This window comes from Sapajus apella, unplaced genomic scaffold (genome assembly GCF_009761245.1).
Source record: "Sapajus apella isolate SASKATOON/1434 unplaced genomic scaffold, GSC_monkey_1.0 scaffold62, whole genome shotgun sequence".
In the NCBI taxonomy this organism is placed as follows: Eukaryota; Metazoa; Chordata; class Mammalia; order Primates; family Cebidae; genus Sapajus; species Sapajus apella.
The window spans coordinates 18,197,154-18,211,471 of NW_022437002.1; the positions used below are offsets into that span (position 1 = coordinate 18,197,154).

A 14,318-nucleotide genomic window follows, 5' to 3' on the forward strand; every position below is an offset into this window, starting at 1 on the left:
CACTGCACTTCAGCCTGGGCAACAGAGCAAGATCCTGTCTCAAAAAAAAAAAAAGAAAAAGAAAATGAGATAACCCTCTTACTTTATGTGAATTTGCAAATATGCACAAGGAACAACACATACAACACATATGGGCAAGCAATGTGGAAACTGATCTTTAATAAGGCTTGATAGCTCACTTTATCTTGTTAAAAGTCAAGTCTTACACATGCTAAAATTAATTGGTATAATAACATACTGGATAACTTAAAAGTCTCCATTTGTCCCTGTGCTATGTAAAACTAAACTAATACACTGTGAAAACTTATTACTCATTACTTTTTTGAGACAGAATCTGGCTCTGTTGCCCAGGCTGGAGTGCAATGGCGGCATCTTAGCTTGCTGCAACCTCTGTCTCCAGGGTTCAAGTGATTCTCCTGCCTCAGCCTCCCGAGCAGCTGAGACTACAGGTTCCCGCCACCATGCCTGACTAATTTTTGTACTTTTAGTAGAGATGGGGTTTCACCATGTTGGCCAGAACTTCTGACCTCAAGTGAGCTACCCACCTTGGCCCCCTAAAGTGCTGAGATTACAGGTGCCAGCAACTGCACCCAGCCTACTCATTTCTATTATTTAAAGCTTCAAAAACAACTTTTACTCAAAATCATATGATTTTGCTAATGACATTAAGTATTGCATTTTTTCATTATTTCCTTTGTTATAATAAGTGCCCAGCCAATTATCTTCATAAGTTTAGAGGTCACATGCTAATAATAAACATTATTAACATTTTAAAGCTTAAGTCACAAAATCAGGCTAGTTAGATCCACGGGCCTAAAATTTAACAAAATACTTGGGCACTGGCTGTTTAAGAAAACAGATACAAGCTGGACATGATGGCACATGCCTACAGTGCCAGTTACTCAGAAGGCTGAGGTGGGAGGATCACTTGAGCCCAGGAGTTTAGGCTGCAGTGAGCCACTACGCCCCAGCCTCAGTGACAAAGTGAGACCCTGTCTCAAAAAAAAAAAAAAAAAGATGTGACAGAAATACAACAGGCTGACCTCAAGAAACTTATCTTGTTTGGAAGATAGATTATATCCATGAAATAATTAAGTATCATAATATAACACATGATTCTATGTCAAAATAACAGAGGTTACCCTACATATAAAGGGGTGCAGTGCTAGAATTTTTGGAGAAAGTTTTAAAAAGGAAGGGGGACTCAGAATCTTGATTTAAAGATCAGGGTTGGATGGGCATATTCTACATAGGAAGCGGCTTAAGCAAAAGCTTGGAGATAGGAATGAGCAAGGTATAATCAGGGTATTGGGCTGGAAGAAATTAGACTAGAAGAGAAATATGAATAGAAAATTAGAAATAAAGTTATAAATATACAAGTTGGTGCCATATTACTAAAGACCATGTATGCCAAGTTTAAGATGATCTCTACTTAAAAGAAATGAAGAGCTGCTGATTATTTTTGGGAAGGACAGTAAAACAATAAAAATAACTAATCTGGCTGAAGAATTCAGGACAAACTTATAGAGAAGGGGAAGAAGAAATCAGAAAAAGAGCAACCAGTTAGGAGGTACTGGTTAAGAACCTGAACTTTAGTTAGGCAGACAGACCTGCTCTGCTACTTGGTAAGTTACTAAAAGTAAGTCTCAGTTTCCTGTCTGTAAAGTGAAATAATAATAGTGCCAATTTTATAAGGTTGTTATGTGGCTAAAAGAATACATATAAAAGCATTTATGATAGTTCTTGGACTATAATAATTATTCAACAAATGTTAACAACTATTACCTTCATTACAAATCATTTCTAAGGTGAGTTATTGAGGAACTGGACAAGGGCAACAGAAACTAAAAGGAAAAGATGACTTGAGTTGACATTTCCATAGACTCATAAAATATTATTAACTAGAAAACAGCCTAGAGAACAATTCCAAAAAACAAAATGAATAAAATGTGGCCCCAGTAAACACTGGAAAGGAAAAGAATGGGGCAAAATAGCTCAAAGATTTTGACTGCAAGAGTGCCCAAAGAGGTAGACATGGATAATCACATGTTATCAATAATAAGCTCTAAATACAAGCTACACTTACTGGGTACATACTATATGTCAAATACTATACTAGATATTGATAACATACATTTAATCCCCACAACTCTGCAAAAGTAGGTATTATTAGTTCAATTTCACAAAAAACAGATGTACAGGAAGGCTAAGTACTGGCCATGTAACACTGGGCAGGATAAAAAGCAAAGCTAGTTTTGCAATCTATGTCAACTATTTCTAAGGCCTCTGTTCCTTCTACTACACTCAGGCTGTCTCCCCCTTTAATACCAATAAAAAAGTATATCATATCACATAGATACATTTATATTTTTCTACCTATCTTGTTAAAATGGCAATCATAAACATGTCCTATCTTTTCTACACTCTAAGAAAAATACAAAAGTATTCAGCATCAAAACAATGAGAATAAATTTTAAAAGCATTATCAAATGGGAGAATCACCATACTTCTAGTGAAACATAGTTGGATACACTATACATTATAACATATTAAATGAAGGCAATGACTAATCTTTTTCAATAAGAAGACAAAAAAACTGTCATGGCTTTTACATCATTTGATTATATTAACATTTGTCCCAAACAACAATATCATTAAAAACTGACACCTAGATCATAAAAGAAACATCTTACTACACACAGGAGAACCATTTATATAAGATGAAACCAAATGTTCAGGGTTAAAAATAAAAACTCAACCACAGAAGACTACTTAACCTGTTAACAGTAAGAATCATGAAGTGGCAGATGACCTATTTCTTCAATGTAGCTCTCAGCAGATATTTTCCCAACCATAGGGCCAGTGTACCAGTTTTCCACCAAAATGTTAATCTAAATTTTGCAGGGTTTAACATACCAAGTACGTCAGGGTAAGCAAATAAGTTTCTTAGAACAACTTTTGTGTCTGGCTTCAAAGTCAGAAGATACTTTACCAGGTTGTCCACCAAACTATACAGTCTAACTTCTAGACTAATAGGTCTCAAAACGTGATCCAGAATTCCTAAGGCCCTTCAGAGAGTACGAGAGGTCAGAACTATTTTCATAGTATCACTAACACATTTGCCATTTTCACTCTCATTTTCTTATAACTATACAGTGGAGTTTACCTGAGGTTTATAACCTGTAAATATCTCAACAGACTGAATGCAGGAGCAGACATGGGACTTTAAATGTCTTCTATTGGCCGGGCCCAGCACTTTGGGAGGCTGACATGGTGGATTATTTGAAGTCAGGAGCTCAAGACCACCCCGGCCAACATGATGAAACCCCGTCTCTACTAAAAATACAAAAATCACACACACGTGGTGGTGGGTGCCTGTAATCCCTGTTTTTTTAAAACAAAAAACAGCCAACAACTTTAAACAGAGGAGGCTGAGGCAGAAGAATTGTGTGAGCCTGGAAGGTGGAGGTTGTGGTGAGCTGAGATCACGCCACTGCACTCCAGTCTGGGCAACAGAGTGAGACCCAGTCTCAAAAAAAAAAAAAAAAGTCTTCTATGAAGCTGGATAGTAAAGATGTCAATGCCACTCTTCCCACTAACTCTTTTTGATTTTTAGAAAATATAGTTACTTTTTTCATTTAGAAAAGTTATGCTAACATATGTTTGCCAGGCATGGTGGCAGAGGGAGGCTGAGGCAGAAGGGTCACTTAAGCCAGGAGTTCAAGACCAGCTTGGACAAACAAAGCAAGACTCTGTCTCTTTAAAAAAAAGAAAGAAAAAGGAAAAAAGCCACATGTACAATGCTTTATTATTTTTTAATGAATTCAATATATTTTAATTTTTCAGTTTTATTCTAATACTACAAATATCAATAGATATAATCCACTTAAAGAGAAGCTCTTTGAGGTCCTCTAATTTTTTAAGTCTAAAAGGGATACTGAGACCAAAAACAATTGAGAACCACTTTTTTAGGCTTTCTTATATTCATATTTTGCCAAACAAAACTTTTCATTTTCTAATTATTTACAGAAGGAAAGATAATTTCAGGCTGGGTGCTATGACTCATGCCCGTAATCCCAGCATTTTGGGAGACTGAGGCAGACAGATCACTTGAGTCCAGGAGTTCAAGACCAGCCCAGGCAACATGGCAAAACCCTGTCTCTACCAAAAAATAATTTTTTAAAACATTAGCTGGGTGTGGTAGCAAGCACCTATAGTCTAACCTACTCAAGAGACTGAGGCGGAAGAATCATTTGAGCCCAGGAGGTTGAGGCTGCAGTGAGCCATGATCACACCACTGTATTCCAGCCTGAGCAACAAAGGTCAGACCTTGCCTCAAAAAATAATAATAATTTCAGAAGTCTGTCTAGGTAAGAACAAAAAACAGCCAACAATTTTAAACAAGAATTATCCATTAATTTTAAAAGGAATTCATTACATTTTCCTAAAATGAAGACAATGTCAAAACTAAAGTGCAGAGCTAACACACCACTAGCTACAACCTTTGTGCATGAGTTATGATCAGCTGTGTATAGTTAATCCTCAAAAGACCAAAGGTGAGGCTCTTTGAGAGGCCTCTATCCAGTTTTATTACAGAATAATCCCAATTCCCAAATTCATAGCAAGACTAACAAAGATGCTTATAGGCAATTCTCTGTACTACAATATTAACATTTCTACAATAGAAGTTTTGTTGTTGTTGTTTTATAGAAATTGCATCTCTACAAAGTGTTCTGGTCCAGACCTCCTGGCCTCAAATGATCCTCCTGCCTTGGGCTCCCAAAGCACACTGGGATTAGAGGCATGAGCCACCACACATAGCCAACAATAAAAAGTTTTATGTTTCATCTGAACAGTTCAGTATATTTACAGCTGCCGGAAAATACACAAACATTAACACATTAAACTCCCATTTGGATTCAATTGACACATTACTATGACAGTAGATACACCAATCCATGCAGTTATTAGAAAACTTCAGGATGCATAATAATGTTAGTTATTGAAATGATAGGCTAGAGGGAAGCCTCTTTGAAAAATAGTTTTTGAGGCCACTAGAAGCAATAGATAAAATTTTGCATTTATGGTTCAGTCTAAAATTAAGATGAAAGGCTAGGCGTGGTGGCTCACATCTGTAATCCCAGCACTTTGGGAGTCCAAGATGGGCAGATTGCTTGAGGCAAGGAATTCAGGACCAGCCTGGCCAACATGGCGAAACTCCATCTCTACTAAAAATACAAAAGTTAGCCAGGCATGGTAATTTTTGCCTGTACTCCCAGTTAATCAGAAGCCTGAAGCACGAGAATCCTTTGAACCCAGGACGTGGAGGTTGCAGTGAGCCGAGACGGCACCACTGCACTCCAGACTAGGCAACACAGTGAGACTCTGTCTTGAAAATAAAATAAAGATGAAAAAAATATTAAAAATACTGGCACCATTACAGTTAAGGGCCCTAAGTCAACAAATGTCTAATTCAAAAGTTATTTAACCGTAGGCTGTTGCAATAGCCAAGCAATGAGTTGAGCAAGGACCTTAAGTAGAAAGGCACCTAAAGACTAGAAGGAAACAATGCTCCTTATTTATTAATTCAACATATATTGATCAAATTATCTACTATTTGCAAGACCCTGGGCAAGCTAAGAAGCTCAGGACCAGGTGAGAAGCCAATTTCATAGGGAGAAGTATACATAAATATTACAGTAGCTCCTCTAGACAGAATGGAAAAAATTTCATCTGAGAAGCATTAAAAGAGTAGGCTGGGCACGGTGGCTCATGCCTGTAAGCCCAGCACTTTGGGAGGCTGAGGTGGGCAGATCACCTAAGGTTGGGAGTTCGAGACTAGCCTGGTGAAACCCTGTCTCTAATAAAACTACAAAAATTAGCTGGTGTGGTGGTGCATGCCTGTAATCCCAGCTACTCAGGAGGCTGAGGCAGGAGAATCGCTTGAACTCAGTAGGCGGAGGTTGCAGTGAGCCAAGATCGTGCCACTGCACTCCAGCCTGGGCAACAGAGTGAGACTGTCTCAAAAAAAAAAAAAAAAAGAAGAAGAAGAAGAAGAAGAAGAAGAGGAAGAAGCGCTAGAAGAGGGAGGCAAAAGGAAGGAGGGATGATTTTTAACAGAAGGGTTTAGAGAACATATTCTGACACCAATGACCTGGGTCCTAAAAACACATACATATAAGATTTCAACATGTGACTACTGCAAATGAAAGGCATCCCAGAAAGAGGAAAAAAGCATATATTCAAGGAACAGCAAATACAAAATTGCATCTACACAATTTATGACAGACTCCAGGAAGAGAATGAACTAGAAAATTAGGTTGGAAGCAAAAATAGAGGGACTTACATGACAAGGTATGCAATCGGGGGATTTTTTTTTTTTTGGTAGGCAAAGGGAAGCCATTGGGAGGTTTTTAAACCACTGGAAGATTTACCATTGTAAGAAAAATCATCAGATGATACTCTTAACATTACCGTGGCTTGAACAGAGTAGAAATGGGAGAGCAGTTAGTTCGCTATCACAGCAGTCCAGGAAGGAAATAATAAGAGTTTGATCTGGGTTGGGAGCTAGGAAAAATGTACAAAACAAGGTTCAACAGCTTCACCAATGATGTAGTTTTAAATGTTTCGAAAACTTAATTTATCACATAAAACAAGGTTGACATTCACACTATCTCCATGAAAAACCATTCACTTCATAGGTAATGTTTCAGCATACTCAAGTATGCTTCAATTTTAAAAAGCTACTAGGAATAATTAACCATACTCTACATTAAAGCTACAAAAGGGGCACTAAAGAACAGCATATGTATCTTTCAGTATTCTCAATAGAATCTCAGTATTCACAATTTCATTCAAGGATGAACATTTTAAATTTAAAAGTTTATTTCCATCGAAAATAAAGTTTGGATCAGAATTTTCTATACAAACTTTATAAGACCCATATCTCCATATAACAGTCAACTTTTCTTAAAATTATTTTTGGACAACTCGACTCCACTTGGCCAGTATTTTTCTACTAGGCTAATATATTTAAACCATAGCGCATTCTTCATTTTCTCCACTCCTCCCTACTCACCTCCCACCCAACAAATTCTCTTTGTATGTCTGCAAGGCAAGATACTATATAATGCAGTATAATTCTAAGGCAGTTTGAATATATAATTCTTATAACAGGAATCTAGAATTATTAACCTTATTTTTTACACTAATAGTACCAGTGATGTACTAAATTTCCATTCACATGTATGACAAATGTATCTAATATGCTTTTACCATTAGGGGGAAACAAAGGGGGAAAGACACAATAGATGGGTGGCAAATCTTACAAACTTTGCAAAACACTAAAAAGCTGCATCCTGATTGCAGTCATAATTATAAAAGCAAATAAAGAAGGCTCTGAAATGAAGGAAAAGAAAAAAATACTAAGTGATCATCAAGAGTGAAAAAGGTTTATTTAATATTAGTTTTTAGTACAGCATCATATAACACTATGACCAATTAAAAAAAAAAACAGGATAATTTACTGTTTGCAAGGACACAGGAAAGGATTTCTACATACCTTCTACAAGACAGTTACACTTCTTCCCACTTGCATGGCTCAAATCCTTTCAAACGTTTCCAAAAATAGTCTTATAATAATCGAGGTTCCCCAATGACACACATTTATTCTGTAGGCTTAGCCATAACGCGTTTTAAAATCATAAAGAATTCATCCTCAACAGAAACAAGGAGTCATAAAGGCCCTCTACTTATCCAGAATCATTACGTAAAGCACCATCTGTAATTGCAAACGGGGTTTGAGAAAATCTGACAGCTAATAATCATAAAATGAGGTAGACTTTAAAGGAAAAAAAAGCCAACTTTTCCATTTTGCCTTCCTTTTCCTTTCCTACCAGATACACAAAATGTCTGTAATAGCATCACGCAACGCTTGAAGTAAAAATATACTACTATATATGTATACTTTACGTCATGTGTATAGGAACACATATGTAGATATCACATATTCACAGGAAAGAGAAAGGTTCCCTCATTTTTTTTTAACTCTAGGAATTGAAGTTATATTAAACCCTATCCCACAAATTAAGTTAAATCATCATTAAATTAAAGAGTAATATAATATTGCACGTAGAGCTCTCTGAGCAACTACCTTCTGAGAAGGAAAACCTCAGACTAAGACCATAGCCGAATACGAACGCCCAATCCCTAAAAAAATCACTAACCGGCATTTGTTTCTGCAAGAGAAAAGGGAGCCTAACAATGAATAATCACATAGGCAACTCAGTTTCAGAAGTTAAAAGCGGTAAAACACAACGAACCAAATTAGACAAACGTATGAAACGACAAGCTTTCAAGAATTTGCCCAAAGGGGAAGACTGGCTTCCAGCCCGGGATATAAAACATCCTTTGCAGGTAGAAGAGTCTTTAATTGAAAAATAAATAAATAAATAAAGTGGAGGGCACAAGAAAAACCTGAACGACACGCAAAGGCAAAGTAAAAAATAATGGTAATTTTTAAAAGGGGTCTCTCCTCCCACCCCCACTTCCAGCCCCCACCCCCACCTTCGCAGGACAATAGGTTCAGGGTCCTAACTGCAAACTTTAAACGAGTAAACCAGCAGTTTTACCGCAGCTGTAACTGCAAATCTTCCCCTCATCCCTAATCTAGCGCACCCAGGAATACTTCTGCCCTGAAAACATCACCAAGCTCTTGGTAAATACAAATGAGACCCATTACGAGATTCTTTTTTTTTCTCCCAAGTACCTGGAGGATCCATTTCAATATAAAATATCAGCTCTGTCGAATAGGGCATCATCACCTCCCTCCAGTCTGCGTCATCGCGGTCCATACTCCAAACCGTATTGTACATAGCGCTGTCAGGGGCAGGTCGTCAGGAGATATATAGAAGGCATATATTTTTAATCTGATATTTAAAAATTTAAAAATATGTGTCTGCAAAAGATCCACATGGAAACGTACTTCGGGGTTTCCAACGGCCAGTACTAGTCCAGCCAAACTACCAGAACAGGGACCTCCCCCTCTCCTATAGCACCCAACAAAATGCCCCCGAACTTTCAAGCTACGGGCTTTCTCCTCAGAGGGTTACAGAGAGGCTTGGGGGACCGAGGGCAGAGGTGTTAAATAGCGGCTTCCCAAAAATCCTTTCTACACAGCCGCTCTCAGGAGAGAAGAGCTCCCACCGCCTCCAAATCTTTTCTCGGAAGCCACTTTTGTGTTCTTCCGAGCAGGGAGAATGAAGAGGAAAAAAAGAACACGTTGGGAGAAAGCCGGGAAAGTGACAAAGGAAGGCATAAAAAGGGGGTTGGAAATTGCGTTCAAGTTTCGGGGTCCCACTGGTCTGCAGAGAGCGAATCCTCCAGGGGCTGGGACTCGGGCTCTGCTCCGGTCGGGCTCGGAACCGAAGCTGCAGCAACCTCGGGAATGGGACCGGCTGGAAAGTCCAGTCAGTTCGGCTCGTTTGGGCGCCCCGCCAGGGTCTAAAAATGCAACCCGCCTGCACCGGCTACCCTGAAGCCCTGCCCTGACTCCAGCCACTATAGTTTCATTTTAACGGCGCGGAGAGGACACCCTCCCCGCCCCACGCTGCCCACCCGCTGAGGCGCCACCCAACCGCGCCGGGAGGGGGGAAAGCAGGCATCACCACCACCCCTTCCATGCTGCCCCGCCTCGATGTACCGGGATTCTGTCAGGTGCCTGAGAATATGGTCAAAACCCTGCCCTCCATCTCGACTTTCAGATCTCCCCACCGCTCTCTAGGCTTCGGCTCCCCATCAGCCATCCGCGCTTTCCCCCAGCCTCAATCAGAATGGTACGGTCCGGGCGCTGGCCGCACTCCAGGAGTCAGTACCGGGAGCACGCGAGCCAGGCGGGGAGGGAGCGGCGAGGGGGGAGACAGACAAGGTGAGTGGTGATTGGCTGAGGCCGGTTGCCGGAGCCTGGAGCCTGCGTCTTTTGTCTGCCTTGCTCCTGCGAAGGAGCGGGAGACGGCTGCGCGCCCCAAGCGAGCCAATCAGGAGATAGCCGGCGCCGGCCGGTAAGGCGGCGATTGGTCAAAGCCCAGTTACTAAGCGGGACAAAGGCAGAAGGGGAAAAGAAAAGAAGAGGAGGAAAAAAAAGAAAGAAATAAAGAAAACGCGAACGGCGGTTACTGACAGGCTGGGCGAGCTCTCGGGGGCTTAAGCTGCCCGGAGACAGGCGGGGCTCCCGGCGCGGCTCAGTCCGCCCGGACGAGTGAGGAGAGGAGCCGGGGAGGACCTGTGTGAGACGCCTTTGCCCGGAGACTGGCCGCGGGGGAGGGGAGTGGACACAGTGGGGGCGCATATGGTCACTTGGCAGGTTGCGCGCTCTTCAGGTCCTTAGGATGTCTCTGGGCAGACTCCTTTCCTATAGACCTCTTCACCTTGCTGGGACGGCCCTCCCTGCACCCTTGATAAGTTGTCAAAGCAATGGTCCCCAAACCCATTTGCAGGAACCTTACCGCTCAGTGAGAGGATGTGACCGTGGCCCCTGCAACCTTCCTGGCTGCTACCTGAGCCCACTCCCTCCTTCTCCCCTTGAGCAATTGGGCATTTCTGAGGGAGGCATTTCGCAGTTCCTCTCTGCTTCCTTCCCAAGGACTTTTGAACCCCATGCCGAAAATATTGAGGCAACTCAGCAAGCCCTCCAGCTCGAGTGCTCAAACCAGAAAAAAAAAAAAAAGTCTTGGAATTACAGTGCATGTGTAATTTCTGAGATAAATCGCAAGTGTTGGAATCTCTCACCAAAAGGGCTCTATTCTGTTTATTCTGTTTCCCTAACAGACCCCTTCCTCATATACTCATTCCTACCCCCAAAGTTTAAATCTAGGAGATTGGCTTCACTATGAAAATGCTGAGTATTTCCATGCATTTCAGAAACAGCTAATTAACTTGCTGGGGCACACTGAATAGCTAAAAGTAGAATTCTGTCTTCTAAAGATTGTGCCTGGAATTGCCATCCTGTATACCCTACAATACAGTCTGAGGAGGCCAAAAACTGCTCCATTTCCTCTTTACATAGGAGTAACAAAGCCCATTGTGTTTGAGTTGACAACCTGATTTAAGCCCTAGCAAAACCTACCCTGAGCATGTCTGCTTTATTGATTCGCCTGTAGAAGAGTTGCCACGTTTCACCCTCTGCCTCCTAAGGTGGTTCTGTCTTCCTTAAAGGTGCCTTGACTCAGTTGAGACAGTTCCTGAGGGCAGACAGTCAAAATGTATATGAAGTGGGCATAGAGTGGTTAAAAAGGGCCAGAAAGTATGGATGGACAGGGTTGAGCTAAGAAAGCACACCAGTATTATTATTATTATTATTTTTTTTTTTTTTGGAGTCTTGTTCTGTTGCCAGGCTGGAGTTTAGTGGCGTGATCTTGGCTCATTGCAACCTCTGCTTCCCAGGTTGAAGTGATTCCCCTGCCTCAACCTCCAGAGTAGCTGGGAGTACAGGCGTGCACCATCACGCCCGGCTAATTTTTTGTATTGTAGTAGAGACAGAGTTTCACAGTGTTGGCAAGGATGGTCTCAATCTCCTGACCTCAGACACACCAGGATTCTTGCATGCTTTCTTATATTTCTGAATTCCAAATATGAGTTCAACTTTGAGGCAGGACTCATTAATTATAATCTCCTGAACCATTCCTTACAGGTAAAAGATACTGGAAGATCAACTGTATTTTGTGACTGCCTTCCCAGCAGTCTCTACTTCAGCATATCTGGGAGCCAGAAGTACTCAAGTTTGATAACTCAAAAAACAGAACAGTCAAGGGTAGGTTGGTTTATTTTTGTTCACGGGTATTCCTGTGCATTCCCAAACAAAATGAGGGTGAAGAGAGAGGAAGTGTGGAAAAGATAATGGCTTTTAGATTTCCACAGCACCTTTTCCCTAGACCACTTTTCAGCATTTAGTTGGGGGAGTTTCAGTTTCGAATACACAGAGCAATCGCCCAGTCTTTCCCCACAACTAAGGCTTTGAGGGATGGAGTGAAGTCGAAGCACAATATATAATCAAGTGCTCAAGGCTGACACATGGAGTAAAGATGTGATTCAATCTTGCCACCTAAAATTGTATGACCCAACTGTCCAACTTAAATAGACCTTTGAATAGATCTCAAGAGAATAAGTGCTGCAAGAGGCAATGATGAATCAAGGGGAAGCACACTTTCTTCGGATCAGCTTAAACCAGTGCCTGACTATGCGGGAAAGCACCTGTCAGATGATGCTAGTCTTTCTTTCTATTGAGAAATAGAAGTGATGTTGTGATTGCTTGTCACCAAACTGCCCCAGGCTCTTTGGCAAAGGTAAAAAATGTTAGCTCGGGTGTCCTGAACCACTTCCAAGTTGGAGAATTATATTTGGCCTGGGTGTAGATTAAATTCAGCTCTAAGCACTCAAACTCCTGGGTCACAACCTGCTACTTTGGGAGCTGCTTGTTTTCCTTCACCTCCTTTCTTCGTTTTTTTTTTTTTAATTTGAAGTAGTCTTAGGTAAATCATGAAATCTGTCTGCCTTCATTTATATATCTGTGAAATAGATTTATACAAGCTGCTTAGTTTATAGTGAAACACTCAGAATGAAAAAAATGTGTCACTTAAGTATTTAGAATTAATAGTACTTTTCTGTAACTCCAAATGGCTAGGATGCCCTTCACTTTTCACCCTGATATGGTTTTATTCTGCAACTGTTCAAACATGCTTCATTTCTCCTCTTTATTTTAGAGATGGATGAAATATTTCTCCTGTGCTCTGAATATAGGGTATGATCTCAGAGTTCTCTGTGCCAGCAGAATCAGTCTGGAACTCAGCCAGAAGTTCTTCATGATTAAAGGTGCCATCTGAGCACACAGTATTTTTTAAAAGCCTTGCAAAATGAAGCCGAGCACAATGGCTCACGCCTGTAATCCCAGCACTTTGGGAGGCCGAGGCAGTGGATCGCAAGGTCAGGAGTTCTAAACCAGCCTGGCCAACATGGTGAAACCCTGTTTCTGCTAAAAATACAAAAATTAGGTGGGTGTGGTGGCAGGTACCTGTAAACCCACTCGGGAGGCTGAGGCAGGAGAATCATTTGAACCCGGGAGGCAGAGGTTGCAGTGAGCCAAAATCGCACCATTGCACTCCAGCCAGGACGACAGGGCGAGACTCCATCTCAAAAAAAAAAAGCCTTGCAAAGTGGAAACATACTTTTTTTTTTAAGGTCACTAGCATTAACACCAGGACTGACTTTAGCCTTTGGGTAGGGATTCTACTGGCCTCAATCCCTTCTTTTTTTTCTTCTGTCATCATCTTCCCTTGACGTCTTGTCTTGTGATAAGGCCCAGTCCGTGCAATTAAATAAACTCACTTAGTAAATGCAACTCCCAGAAAGCACTACAAATTATCGGTTGCAGATTTTAGGACCTCCCCAGACACATGACTTCTAAGTAGAAGATATACCAAGTTTTGATGGAAAAGTTTGCCTTTACAGTGTACAAAGAACAATGTTAGTGGATCTTCTGGAAAGACATCTTACCTGGAAATTGATAGTCATCTCTTGAGACAGCAGTGTCTACAATTGTGATTTTCCATTTTTTCCAAATGGCATTACTTTATTTGGCATTTGCAATTTTTTACTTCTCATCTTTCTTAGCCTTGAATACCCATAATAGAGTTCATCATCCAACCCAAGGCACTGAGAAATTATGACATGATATGAATGAGTAGACTTCATTGAAGTGGCATTCCTCTAGATGTTGCTAAATTCCAGGGCTTAGAAGACAATGTTTGAGGCCTCGCTTACACCCCTCTGCAAGTGATGTAGATCTGCTCTGCCTCACTCTTCCCACTTTGGGTCCTCTTTCGGGTTTAGAGGTCACAAAAGAAACAAATCTCTTTCTAACTTGACATGCTCCCTGCTTTTGAGGTCTGCCGTTTTAGTAACACAGGGGCCAACTGGATGATATGTATGCCATTACTGCAAACTTCCCCTCCAACAATTGTGGCAACAGATTTCAGCTCAGCTCTCACCATGAGAGAGAGCACAAATGAGATCCAAATGGCAGGAACAATAGTCCTGGCTGTTTCAGGAGGGCAGGGCACAAACAGGGCAGGCAGCTGGTGAAGCTCTGTTACCTCCTTTAGTCTCCATAACCCTGGGGAGGAAGGCTGTATTTTTATTCTCCTTTTACAGATGAGGAAATTGAGACCCAGAGCAGTGAGGGGACTTGTTCAAAGTTGCAGAGCCAGGATTAAAGCCCCATGTCTTGACTGCCAGTTCATTGCCTTTCCCACTGCACCACACAGCCT

The 14,318-nt window shown here is 41.2% G+C and overlaps 1 protein-coding gene across 6 annotated transcripts in view; it reads right to left on the bottom strand.

The window, feature by feature from the left end:
• Positions 1 to 9,952, bottom strand: part of PIK3R3 (phosphoinositide-3-kinase regulatory subunit 3) — a 93,596-nt gene extending 83,644 nt beyond the window's left edge. The window contains exons 1-2 of one of the 6 annotated variants that reach the window (XM_032247429.1): positions 9,701 to 9,952; positions 8,768 to 8,877 (exon numbers count right to left, since the gene is read on the bottom strand). In XM_032247429.1, coding sequence (XP_032103320.1) covers positions 8,768 to 8,873 — 106 coding nt within the window. In that variant the 5' untranslated portion in view covers positions 8,874 to 8,877; positions 9,701 to 9,952. The other 5 variants (XM_032247427.1, XM_032247428.1, XM_032247430.1 and 2 more) reach the window with 5 other exon arrangements.
• Between the last annotated feature and the right edge of the window lie 4,366 nt (positions 9,953 to 14,318).